The sequence below is a fragment of the Bombus bifarius genome, unplaced genomic scaffold, assembly GCF_011952205.1.
Source record: "Bombus bifarius isolate JDL3187 unplaced genomic scaffold, Bbif_JDL3187 scf7180000008213, whole genome shotgun sequence".
NCBI classification, from domain to species: domain Eukaryota; kingdom Metazoa; phylum Arthropoda; class Insecta; order Hymenoptera; family Apidae; genus Bombus; species Bombus bifarius.
The window spans coordinates 298,521-312,502 of NW_022884516.1; the positions used below are offsets into that span (position 1 = coordinate 298,521).

The following is a 13,982-nucleotide window of genomic DNA, read 5'->3' on the forward strand; positions in this document are numbered from 1 at the left end:
TCCCTGTCGGCACGCTCCAAGGAGAAACGAAAACATACGCTCAGGATGAATCCACTTTCTTCTTCCAACGTTCCAATCATATTCCCTGGCATCGAATATAATATACAATTTATATTTCCTACTTCACCAACTGTTATTCGTTTCATTCTCATCCTCTGTCACTCTGATACTCGCACTACGATTTTTCCTCTTGTCTCTCACTCTCTCACTCTCGCTCTCTCTCTCTCTCTCACTCTCGCTCTCTCTCTCTCTCACTCGCTCTATCTATCTATCTATCTATCTGTCTATCTCTCTCCTTTTCTCGCTCCCTTTTACACGTATGTAACTAAGAACACTCGCGATTACACTGACGAGAACTTCGGATTCATCAATTCGTTAGCTAGCAGGCTCCTTTCGTGGCGAACCTGCAGAGTTTCGCTTGATCAGGTCCATTTCCTCCCGTACGACTTCCTGCTCTCGACCGAAAAAGAAAACGAGATCCGGAAAGCCGAGGTCAGACCTTCCAATTCCTCGAATAATTCCACTTAGTGCTCCGACAAATCCGGATGAAGGAAGCCCGAGGTATCCTGCTGGACTCCCTCGGCGCGCGCCTTGTCTTTTGGGTTCCTGAGATTATATCAATCCCCTCGTTTCACAGTGTCGAGCGTCGCGACGACTCTCGGCGACGGTTCAACTTCTGCTCGACGCTGACTCTGTCGATATCCATCCGTCGTTCCTCGTTTTTTTTCTATCCAACTTCTCTCTGATTCTTCGTCGTCCACCTTGTATAGCTTTCGAAGGAGGAAGACAAAGAGTCGATGCTTTTTGTGCGAGATCTTTAAAAAAATCCTGCGTCTCCTTTCTCCTTCTGTTTTCCTGCCTGAAGGAAGGATATCGTAAAACTTGACGACTTCTCGATATCGCTCGTGCTCGAACAAACTCGGTCAAGCAAATCGAGCACCGTTTAAATTTAAATTCGATGGATCTATGATAAATTTGAACGTACGAAATATATTCACGCGGTCAACAACCAATAAAATCGTTGCCAAAAATTCTCTCCAGTGGCGGACGCTGCGTTGTCCTCCGTTGTTGTTTATCCGTCGTTATCGCTTGTCCGTTCCGTTGCTTCCTCCTTTTCTCCGCTTTTCGTCGAGTTGTGAGAAATATTGGAAAATATCTGCCCGTCGAATCTCGTAGGAACGTGGGTTGCCTGATTCGACTTTGACGTTGCTTCCCGTCGCGTCTATTATATCGCTTCGAGTATCGAATTCTTTTAAGGCCATCGATTTGTGCTTTTATTTGCTGTCTTCGTTAATCCGTTTATCGATTCTTCGAAGATAGATGCTAAACTGGCGTCGATCTTCGGCTACGAATATTCTCTCGAGCGCGACGCAAAACCGTAAACGCCGACTTTCCCTTTCGAAACCACGCGCTTGAAACTGCCAATCCTCTTGCAACCTGTGTTTCCTTCGTACACGCACGATGTCTCTCGAACGTCGTAGGCCTATGCAGAATCTCAAATTCTTAAGCGCGACGAAACTCCCGACAGAGCCGAATATGCAACGTCTGAAAGTTATGGCGCGTTGCAACAACGGACTTTGGCTTGGAACGCTCGAAACGCTGAATTTCTTCTTGGTCGAAGCTGTTGGTCGACTACCGCCAGCAGTAGCGACGATCGAGGATCGCTCGACGGGTTTACTACGAATGGTCGGAATGGGCCGGTGAACGAGTTTTCGGCAAAAGGAGATTGCAAGAAGGTACTCTCCTCATACGGAAATTTCTTGGATCTGAACACGTTTCTTGGCGCTACCGGGTGTGCCAGGTTGCCTGAGGATTCCTGGACAGGACAGGCTGACGTTGGGTGCTGGAGCTTTCGGAGGCGGTGGAGGTTCTGGAAGATTCTCGTCGTCGTTATCGTCGCTGCCGCTATCCCCGTCGTCGTCGCCGTCGTCGTCGTCGTCATCGTCGTCGTCGTCGTCGTCGTCGTCGTCCATCCTGGCAGTGGTCGCGTCTACGCAAGGCGATGGAGTGCGCGTCCTCTGGACGCACGGATTTCTACTGTACAACGGTGGTTCTAACACTCTCTTGCCTCCGCCTGGAGGCGGAGAACATTGGAACTCCTGCAACTGTAATTCCAACTCCTGCGCCAGTTTCGCTTTATGCGGTGGCGGACTGGAAGACGGCGAGTCCATCAGATTCAAGGAAGATAGCCTCTGTTTTCCCGAGGACACCTCGATACCGGAACACCCTGCTTCCAATAGCTCCTCCTTCTTCTTATCTCCAAAGCCCGAAGATAAACCTCCGGCCGCGTTCGAAGCGTTCCTGTCCCTCTGATGATAGATGCCGGCGAAAATGAGAATGTTCAGTAGCAAGAGAAACACGCCGACGGCTATGGTGACTGTGAGGGCTGTGGTGTAGCTTTGATAATGACTGGAGGCCAGCTTTCTAAGAAGATTGTTAGGCGCTGGGCCCAGGTTCGGATGCTGCAAAGTTCTCGAGGTAGTCGCCACGGTGGTCGCGACCGTAGCGTTCGGCGTACACTCGGTGGTCGATATCGCGCTCGAGATCGAGGATGGCTCGGTGGGTGACGGTACCGGGAGCGGAGGCGCTGGCAACGGCAGCGCTTCGGTCTGCTGGCGCACCGCACCTTCGTACAGGCTAGGGCTGTCGACCAGATGATGGTGACGCATGCTGATTTCGTACCCGGGTCGATGGAGTTGCGGCAACAGATTCAACCACAGAGACATCTTGTGGCCCCTGTAATGCGACCGCATTTCCGTGCTACGACCGGCCTCTAGGTACAGCTGATTTATCGAATCGTACGAATCCCAAAACGGCGGGCTGGTCGGAAGCCCGTCGGATCCCGATGTCAACGGGCTGACGCCGTTCGGGTCCCTGAAACATCACGCGTGCGCCAACACACGCGTCTCGATCAAACGGTCTCTGCTATAGATACGGATCGTGCTCCGAACCTTGATCGGTTCGAGGAGCGGCTATCTCGCTACTATTCAAAATCCGGCGATTACGGGGTACGTTCGTCTTGTTACAGAGGACATTTAACACGGATAAAAGCGATTACAGATTCCGCGTTTCTTTTTTCTTTCGGATCTGCGTGCTATTATATGTCCAAGCAAAGAACAAAAAAAGAAAAAAAAAGAAAAAAAAAAGGAAGAAGAAACCCACCGAGTTGTCGCGTTCTTGCTTACGAGGGAATGAAAGAATCAACGAAACGATGTTCGCAAGTAGGAAAATATAGACTCCACCGAGCTGAGATTCGAGGAGATGCGTGCGTGGTGACGCAAAATCGTTGAATCGAATCGTGCAAATTTTTCTAATTACGGAATACTTAAACGATAATGACACTTTAAGCATAGAAGAGCGTAGATTTCTATATCATCGAAGTTGTTGACCAATTTTTTTTTTTTTTTGCTCGTTTGATTTTCGTGTTATACTCTTTGTGCGTTCAACGATAGATCTAAACACATTTTCTCGAGTTTCTTTCAAACGTTACTTAATCTTAAACGTTATATGTACGTCTTTCTCTTAGATGTAAATTTTATTTGGAAAAAATACACGAAATCGTTAAATCGTTGAAAATACGTTAGTCGTTTAAAGTTAAAGAATCTGTAAAATCAAAGTTGCCTGCGTTTCCATCATTTTGCTCGTCAATTTTCAAGTAAAATTGATTTTTCTACTGCTCGAAACTAATTTTCGCGAGAAATTATCTGATATTAACTCAATGTAATCATCTTATACCGTCTGATTAGAGAGTTAGGGACATGTCATATCGATATCGAATTACACAACGCGCTCTAATCCAACGATTATATTATTAGTCCAACTCTAACTCGAGGAACGCGTAACTTTAGCTAATTGTATTCGGTTCAGGAAACGCGGCAGCACGTAACAAGAAACTAGCCTCGCGTCATCGTAATTGCAAGTTTGGAACTTGCAGCTGACTACGTTGCCATTTGCTTCGTTATCAGAATTCCTGGCGGTCCTGCCTCGGTTCCCCATAGTCGTCGTCGCCGTTTTCACGAACACGTTCAACTTCCTCCGCTTTAAATCGCCGAAATTAAGAAGAACGATCGACTCTCGTCCGTCGGTTTCGATCGTTTCAGCCCGGAAGCCGATCGGAAAACTGAGCGCGTTGGTAATTCGAAAAGTTGTGCCGAACGTGTTGATTAAAGTTTCGCGATCGGAGCCGCCGCGATCGTGTTAATTAAGACGTTGATATTTTGATAGCGACATCGATGGGAGTATCGTGTATGCGCGTTGCGATATCGAGACGGTTCTAATTTCTTTCAAAGTTGCAGCAAGTGGGAAGAAAGCGTTGTTTCGGGTGAAAACGAAAAGTTTGCAAGCAGAAAGTTTCCCTTCGGCTTTACTTGTCTTCTGCTGCGTAGAAATAATCGTAAGGAGTTCCTATCATCTTTTGCCATAGAATTCACCGTGCGATCGACCGTGATCGTGGATCACGAGTTTCGAGCTGTTAAACTACGAAGAAAAACAATAACGAGATTTCGTTACGAGAACAAGGAAAGAATTGCAAAGGAGATAAGAAGTAAGATTTTACTTGCATTTTTAACCGAAATCTCAGCTACCATGGACGCGAAAAAGGAAAAAGTTTCCGATTCTGCAATTTTAAACGCGACAGAAATTTCAGTCGAACTTCGAATGGTTCGCGCTGATGCTCGAGCTGGGTAAAATTGTATTTGCATGAAAATTGCGTTGCGCACTGGTCCGAAGACCGCGATCGTCTCGTCTGTTAGACCAATTAAATGCGATATTCATGACTTGCGAGCATAAAAATTAGATTCCACGGTAAGACAGAAAAATGGATCGACTCGAACGTCGTTTCCACGTCAAGCATCGTTGCGATAAAGTGAAAAACACCGACTAAAGCATATCGGACGACGAAGCTCTGCAATTCCAAATCAAATCGCAACTGTTATCCGTAAGCTTTATCGACGCAATTTTCTTTAACGATAATAGCACCGTTTTACGAAGCTTTCGGGACTGTTTTCTCAACGCCGTCTTTCATCGCCGTCCTGGATGCGCTGCTAATTTTACGATTGCTCTTAAAGAATCTTACTTTTTAGTCGATCGTTCAGGAAATAAAAAGAGAAAGGCAAGCTTTCGGGGAAAACGTGCGTTTGATTAATTAAAAAATTGTCCGGAGCTCTTGAAGAAATATAATTTTAGTTCATTAAATACCTCAGCCCTTTTTATTCGAGCGCTGTAGCAATCGAAAATTAAAAAATAATTTCTTAAAATTAAAATATTTACTTTAATCTCGTACAAAGGCACGCGATTAAGCACGTCGAAGTAACAATTTGCCAACGTCGTATTAGCAAATTTTTAATCTATTATCAAGTCTTGATTAAATTCTTCTTAAATACGCGATGGAATATTGAAAAATACTTGACGTGGAAACCAGGTCAACGGACGTCGAACAGATCGCGCGATATCACGCTGAAAACGACCAAGTATCAGCTACCTTTCCGACGAATCCAGTCGTCAAAAGGAAACAGAGTGTCGACTGGAAGTTGCCGTGTCCGGGAACAGAGTACGATCGCGTCTGCACGACCGTGCGAGTAAAGTGCAAAGCCGAGAACCAACTTGGCAAACGGGCAACAAAGACGGAAAGACTCACCCGCGTCTTACGAAGTTGGCCAAGTAGTGGACCAGCAGTTTGGACAGGTTCTCATCGGCCAAAGTGTAGTTGGCTTGGGCGAAGAGAACGGACACCACCTCTCCGCGGAGAAGAGGTATCCCCAAAAGATAGGGCACCTCCTCGCCCCTCTGACTTGGTCGGTCGCCGAGCTGAAAATGCAAAAAGTAACCACGTCCTCCGGACGCCGAGTGCAGCAATGCGAGCCTTAGGAGAGGAGCAGCGACCTGACCGTCGCCGAGCAGGGACAGGAGGCCCTCGCAGATCGCTGACGGACTCTGCTCGCCTCTCTCCCAGTCCGTGTACTCGTTACGGAGGGTCGAGTAGATCTCGTGAAGGTGGTAACGATAGGTGTTTCGCACGTAAGTGCGTAAAATACGATCCCTCCTGGTCTCGTTCAAACCGTTCTGCAATCATATCGGATGGATGGTTGATGGAGAGTTTTCTTTTCGAGGGACACTCGTAAAACTTTCGCATCGGCCGATCGTAAAGCTTTATCGTACGCTTGGCTTTTTTCGAAGTCGAGGTATATCGCGATATGGCCGAGGATGGACGAGGTATGCGCCTTTCTCATTGCTTTACTCCTGCTTTCGTACGTGAAAAATGCTTTATCGAAATTTATCCTACAAGTTACTAGTATCGTTTCTAGAAAAGAATCATTACGCAGACTGTAATTAACACGGTATCAACCGATCGATGTTTCCTATTGTTCAGATTTTCCTTTCTTAATCGTTCTTTCGATAGCTGTTAGGCGACTTTAATCGAGCTTGATCCAAACGCTTCGAGAAAATCACAAAACGCCTTAACTGACTGTAGTAACAATGTAAAACCACGCGTGAACACCACTCTGTGTGCGTGCGTGTTTATGTTTGTGTCTGGGAGGGGGGGCGGAAGCTGCGAGCACGTCACTCGACATGACGTACAGTCATTTGACAGCCGAGGCGCTGTGAGGCTCTTATCCCTGAGGGAAAAACCAGAGTCTAGAAGTATCAGCCTAAACCTAATACGAAATAATTGGCGTTTCGGGGCATGCCTTTTGTTACCGCGGCGTCTGCGAGCCTTAGCATCAAGCCTCGTGATGATCAGATTAGTCGCGCGAAAAGACAGGGACACGGTACAATATTTTTATATATATATATATACATACAAATGGGGTATTAGAAATACGTATTAAGCGAATTTTCAAAATGACAAACGCTGCGACTGGTACAGAGTCTGTGCTAGACTTTACACGTAAACGAACGATCGAAACGGCACCGTGAAACATTCGATCGTTATGAAATTGTCAAGGAGCCGCGGAAGTACGCTTTAGCGAACTATCCATCGACCGTAACCGTCGGATCGTCGATAATATTCGACGCGAATCGCTGGCCGCATTTCGCGACAATACGCGTTCGCTAATTAATAATTTATCGAGTTCGTGTCAATTATCGGTGCTTGCCGGCTGCACGTAAACCCGTTCGCGTCTCGTCAAACCCGTTATCACGATTAAAAATAATTGAACGTAGATCCCACAGCCTGACCAAATTCGACGCGCAAATTAAGAAAGAAATACGTAGAATGATACGTCTAGTCTAACAAAATTACAGTCATTTTTCCACCAGAATGCATATAGCGAACGTGACACTTGTCGATAATTAGGAAAATCATTTTAAAATCTTCTAAAGGCGATTATAAAAGCAGTTTTTGTACGGAGCGATATTACGATAATTCTATTAAAATACAATTTTAAAGGACGTGTTAAATAATAACGACATCGTTTAACGTGGATCGATCTTGAAAATTACGCGTAACATGGAACGATATCGTCGACAATTTCCTCCAAAAAATTATTCAAACACTTCCATTCGAGTTGTCCGTTGCAATCGCGTTGGATGACCATAATCCCAGCTCAAGAAACCTCAAACACCTCAGGATAGGACGTATCGACCACGATTTCCGACCGAGCTGGTCAAAGCGAATAAGCTGTAACGAACAGACTCGGAGGCTTCGTTCGTGTTGAATAAGTAAATGCCACGCACGCGTTCGATCGACCCACTTACGCTTCCGACTTACCTGTAGATCGTCGTCGGTGAGGTTTATCCAAGCTTCCTCGGACGTCAATCCCAACAGGAGATCTCGATCGCCGAAATTAGCAAACTCGGTGCCTGGTCCAGGTATCAGAGGCATCAGTCCCGAGGAGGAGGCAGTCGGTTGGAAATTCTTGACATCGGGAACAGGAGAAAGACCATATTGAACGTAGCCGTGGTGTCGCGACAAGTCGATCTCGAGGCGAACTCTCTGTGCAATTAAGTCGACGCCCGCGAAAGGCAAGTTGCGGGCAACTATCGATTTTCGGGTCGACTTCCGATTGCCGGGAGTCGTTGTGTAACTGCAGTTACGCCGTATACTTTACGGCTTTTAATTAAAAGTTGGCCGACCGGCGATCTTGCCTAGCGATACACTCTCTATCGATTTTCGAAAAGGAAAGGAAATACGGAAAAGAGGAGAAAGGAAAGTAAGAAAGAAAACGGAAAGAAGAAGCGAGCAACACGGAAGCGGTCGATCAACGGCAGGGGCGGCGACGCGACGCGAGGTTAGAACTTAATACCCTGTTCTTCCATCGCTCGACATCTGTCAGTCGGTTGTCGGTTCAATTAGCAAACTCATCGCTTACACGTCGCCTCGTCCGTTATTTCGCGCGGCCAAAATGTCTAACGCCGCGATTGCGAGCCTGCGCTTTCATCGTCGAGCGTCTGTCCCGCTTCGTCGGTACGCTTGGTTAAGAGGATTCCTCGTTTTCATTCAGACAGGATTCTAGATAATTTGGCTTTCGATCTGTACGTGACCGAGTTTGATTCGACCGATGACCAGCGTTCCAAAGGCGTGCTTCAAACGTGGAAGAATATTTGAAGATAAGAATCGGAAGGATTTGTAAGTTTAAGGAACGTGTTCGAACGCATCCGAATATTTCGATCAAAGTTGAAACGTTCTGAAAGCGAATAAAAGAAACTTCGGATAACGATACGTGGTACTATCGCGACATCGGATACCGACAACGATAATACGGGACATGGATTATCCGAGCAACGTAACATAGCAGGGATAAGTGCAGGATGAGTAAGAACGAGGGAAGAAACATCGTATCGGGTCATCGGTAGATCGGAAATATCGTAATAGATTATTTGGTAAGTAACGCGGTTTCTCGGAGAGCTTAGTTCGAAATAACGAAACTCGTTGCGATACGTAGCGGTCGTATAAAGGAAAAGTTTTACGAACGTCTGGTAGAGATACCTGATTGATCGGTGGAGGCATGACCGCCCCATCGACGAAAGGAGCAAATCCGGAAGTGAATCTCGGGGTATCCCACTGCACGGCCAGAAGCTCTTCCAAACTCCGCAAACGAAGGCACGGTGCGATATCGTCAGCCTCCACGTCACCAGAGCATTCGGTCTGATTGGCGACGTGACGTTTCGCCGTTAACGGATCACGCTGTATAGCCCAGGGTGACAAGGCAGAACCGCCGAGTAGAACTACTCTCTCGACCAGCTCTGCGATATAAAAGACGTCAAACCGCGTAATACGACGCTACGGTGATTTCTCGAGAAATAGGGAAATGGAAATTTGTTTGATTTGTAACTTGGCCTGTAACGAATCTACGTACGAATAGAAATTTCCTATTATATCTAACCGTAGAATTTGATTTCGGTAAAATCAACGTTTCGTATACGCGTAACCACGAAGTTGACTCGATCGACGAATCTCGCGTGTCCTTTCCGATACGCTATTCAAACAGTTTACCTAGCGTATACGTACGCTTTGACCGGAGCTGCTAAAAACGAATCACCTATCGTTTAATAATCGCGCATCGATATAGACGTCGTTTCTCTTTATTCTCCTTGCAAACGTTATACGCATAGTAGAATTTATTTAATCTTCTCGTGCTTCGTCCTATCTCCAGCTAGAAAACTGAAACGCGTAACAAAGAAACGACTTTCGTTTACGGATAAATAAACGATAAGCGAGTACATTTGAGAAAGTAAAGTTCTTCGAATCGAACGAATCGAGGTTGCGCGCACGATCGTTCGGTCGTTGAGTCGACTCGTCGTTTCGACCAAGAGCGCCGCGTGCCGGGGCATTAGGGGCGAGTCCGCGAAGCCCCGATGGAGCCAAGGGACGGTAAAACGTATCGCGGAAGGGCATTAAAAGGAGGACGCGAGGTAGGTTCGTTAGCGCGGAATGGAGGTGCAATCTAGAAACGCGTCCAGGTTCACCACCGCCCTTGGCGACTCTGCTACCCTTATTCTCTGTCTGCACTCGAGGAAGCTTGTTAAGGTCTCTAGTGGCCGTCGACAACGAAGACGGCCGTGTCACCGTTGCCGTTGTCGTCGTCCCCGAGGAATATCCCCTCGACTATGCTCTTCCCGCGCGAGTATCCTGACACCTCTGACTTTACCGGCGCGCGACGAAACACGAAACGGTACGCTAGAGGAATCGAGGTGAATGGCGGCGAACTAGAATCGGAATGGTTTCCGCGAAACGAGCGATGGCTGCGTCGAGTGCGATATCTGATTTCGGAACGATGCTCGCTTCCTACGTACCGTACTATCTGCATAGAACAGATGGCAATTTGCTCCATACGCGTAGTATACGTACGTAGACGGAGCAAGCCAGAAATCAATATCGGTTGTAGCAAATATCAGTAAGTAGTAAGTAAATATTTCGACCGAAAGAAGAATATCAACGTTCTTTCTATCGATTAACTCCCATCCGTCTGCTATTTGCTCTTATCCTCTTGCGTCTCGGTCATCGCGTACCTGCAAACAGTTGACACACGCACAACGGACATTCTTACCGCATGAGTGCATCTCGTCGTCGGTGTACGCGTGTGCATTCTTCCAATTAACTCTCCATCGTTGTTAACAATCCATTCGGTTCGCAAAAAATTCGTATCGTTCCCTCGTTAATGCAAACGCAACATTGGATCGTACAAATCCGAACGCGGTCGAACGGTCGAATTAAAGATACGCGGCATTTGTATTAAAGTAATTCCTAGAGAATTACGAATTTACGAATCAAAGGATACTATTACCTCTTGCCATGGGTGAGACGGCTAAAAAGTTGGCGAGCGCGGCTCCTGTACCGTGGCCAAAGAGCGTCAATCGATCGGGGTCGCCGCCGAAAGCGCCGAGATTCTCGTGTAACCAGTGAAGGCCTGCCACTAGATCCATCAATCCGTAATTTCCTTGCGCGCTCCCTTTCGGACCTGTTTTAAGGAAGCCTGCAAGAAAAAAAGAAAAATTCTCTGATCGAACACCTTTAAACACTTTTCGATATCGTTAAAAGCGGAAACAGATATTTACGTGCTCGAGCTGTGAAACGCTCTGTACACTGTCGCGTTACAAACGGACGATAAACGAACACGAACCTTCGTCAAACGTAAAACGTAACGATTTCGTACAACCTTCTAATTTACTGTGACTTTTAGAATTATTCAAGATGCGTTTGTAACGTAATAAGGTGTAGCTTGATCCTACTCGGAAAATTACTTTAGGAAACTACTGGTAATTTCGAATATAGTTTTGTTGCTTCGCGGCATTGCTGAAAATTTCGCGAACACCAGACGGTTGACGTTTCAACTGGAGTTAGAGCACGCCGGAGGAACGGATGAATCGTGGGTTCTCTGTATGCTTCTTGGTCGCGCAGCCGGCGTCGTTTTACGAGAGACTTGAAAGATAAACTCGCGCGCTTCCTTATCAACGCCATTGCTCTGGAAATTGCCACAATGCGATCGTTAAAGTTCCTTGACTTGTCCGATCGTCCCTTCTTCTCGTCGGATACGATGTTTTCGTATATGGAAGCACGAAACGATCTAAGACAAGCTGTCGCCGATAACGTTGAATTTTTAACTCTGTTGTAGTGATTCGAGGGTTTATCGAACGAATTATGTTGTCGTTTCGTTGACTCAGCACTACGAGCGAATCCGTAAATTTCGTTGATCCGCTATTCCACTTTTCCGTAGATCGGTAGCTTGTTTATTCGAGAATTTACTCAGGATTTTACGTATCGTTGCGTTTCTATTTCCGTAATCATTCGCAAGGACTACAAATATCTTCGTAGCATCTGATATACGTATATACTAGGCGAGTGCGGTAATTGGGCCGCGCTCTATTACTCCTAGAAGAACAGTTGCCTGATATTAATCTCGCGAGCAAATAAATAATCGTGAAGTAATTGTCGACCAACGTAATTAATTTACAACCGCGAGAAAAGAATGTACCCAGTCCGCAAGACGCGACATTTATCGATGTTTCCAATATATTTGGTTCGTTTTCTTGCGTAATATCATTGATGGCAATTTATGATGGAAAATGGGATTTATAGTATAAATTCCATAATACATAAAAGTTGATATTCCGAGAAAGTACCTCTACCAGCGTGTCTAATTTAAAAGAATTACTCAAATATCTTATATTGCTTATTTTCATATACCGTTACTCCTACTAATTAAATTGGTAAATGAATCTGTACTGCGTCAACATTTGTTCGTGTTATACGACAATTCTAACTAAATAGCGTGGTAATTTGTCGGAATAACGAATCGACGCTAAAAACGGTGACGTACGTATTTGGAATTTTGAAGAACAGCGAGGATGAAGAAGAACTTGCGTTTCCATTAAGACGAATGATTAAATAGAAAAGCATTTGATTTGGATCGGGTGGAAACAGAGCAGAACGGACATGAAACCGAATGTATCGAATTTAATTAAAAATGTCGATCGTAATTTTATAAAATATACGTAATTGTCGGAGATACCGTGACTACAAATTTTATCACCGTAACAAAGTCTTTTCGACGTTCTTCGGTTAAGAAACATACTTCACCTTCTCGACGAAACACAGTGTGTATATCGATCGATCGTTCGTGTATACGATACAGTGTCTATAGATATATCGTACTCTCGCTACCTAAGAGGTTTAAGGGTTCTATTCTACGATGTTCCTCGCTCGCACTTTCCGTACTCCTGTATCACACGTGTGCAAACCTTTAGCAAATAGATAGACTGGAACTAATCTAACCAACTTACAGCGACACGATACCCTCGATACTGTATACACGATACTGTATCTCGATGAAAATGAATTCTCAACTCTCTTCTCTTGCACTTTGCCGATATTTTTTCTACTTTTTTGTGCTCAAATCCAGAATTACCATGATTACGTGACACGTAGTCCGATAGGTACGTTAAATCTGCCGAGTGTGTTTCGAAAAGAATAATCGTAGCGATTAACACGACAGATATAACATTTGGACAGAAAATAACTTGTTGGAGGTACCACCTGTTTTATTAAACTTTATATTGCATTACTACGTAAAAGTTTATGCTAGTTGTTTATGTTCGACTTAATTTATAATATAATTACAGGCTAAAATACGTTGTGTAATATAAAAATATGTCTCGAAAATTACAAGAAGTATAATCCCGGTAGAATAGAAATATATATATATATATATATATAAAGTGTGTTATAAAGCGCGATTCTTTTATACGGAGTCGCGTTTAAGCGTAGTTGAGATGTAACGAGCGAGTCTTGTAACACCAAAGGAGAGGCAATAAACTGCTACTGCTATTTCACGTGTTTAAATGGGAATTGCAAATTGTAATTAGAAGCTGAAACACAGAGATGTCTTCTACGTATTTCTTAAATGCAATTAACGCGTCATAAACTTGGAAAAACACTCGGGACCAGACTAGAATTTAATATTACGAAATGCACTCGCTTTAAAGCCTACATTAGGACTCGTATAATATCTTTAAGTTGCAATAATCTCGCGTGAAACACATTTAACGTGAAATTTATGAAATGGCTGAAAACCCTTTTATTAACCATCTCCAGCTTCTATTTACGTATTCGTATCGAATTAAATCTCAAAGAGTAATCCAACTGTCTGCATTAGCTAATTTGGATATCGAAATTGTCAAATCTGCGAATTGCTAGAACAGTTGGTTTTTTTAATGGTATATTTTAATTTTATAATTTACAAGTACTTTTATATAAATAACAAAGTATCGAATGAAAAAGTACCACAAGTAGGAGATACCAGTAAATGAACACAAATAATTACACAAACAGATTTTTTATTATTCAAGTGCCAAAATCTTCAACTCTGTTACTTACGTCATCTGCTACATTGGCATGTTAATTATTCGTAAATATAATTTAACGCGTACAATGTGGGCCCAAATTTGGGATAGGATTGGGAAATTGACAGAAGGTTCCTCCACGTGCAAAGATAAGTCGAAAATGTAAATTTCGCTTCGGTCTTTAAAGCGCCTCGTTCCCACAG

The 13,982-nt window shown here is 44.6% G+C and overlaps 1 protein-coding gene across 1 annotated transcript in view; it reads right to left on the minus strand.

The window, feature by feature from the left end:
* Nucleotides 1-1,673: 1,673 nt before the first annotated feature.
* LOC117210978 (neuroligin-1-like) overlaps nt 1,674-13,982 on the minus strand; it is a 43,195-nt gene continuing 30,886 nt past the window's right edge. The window contains exons 3-7 of the mRNA XM_033454480.1: nt 10,725-10,913; nt 8,927-9,183; nt 7,709-7,855; nt 5,636-6,060; nt 1,674-2,874 (exon numbers count right to left, since the gene is read on the minus strand). Coding sequence (XP_033310371.1) covers nt 1,746-2,874; nt 5,636-6,060; nt 7,709-7,855; nt 8,927-9,183; nt 10,725-10,913 — 2,147 coding nt within the window. The 3' untranslated portion in view covers nt 1,674-1,745. The remainder of the gene's footprint in view (nt 2,875-5,635; nt 6,061-7,708; nt 7,856-8,926; nt 9,184-10,724; nt 10,914-13,982) is intronic.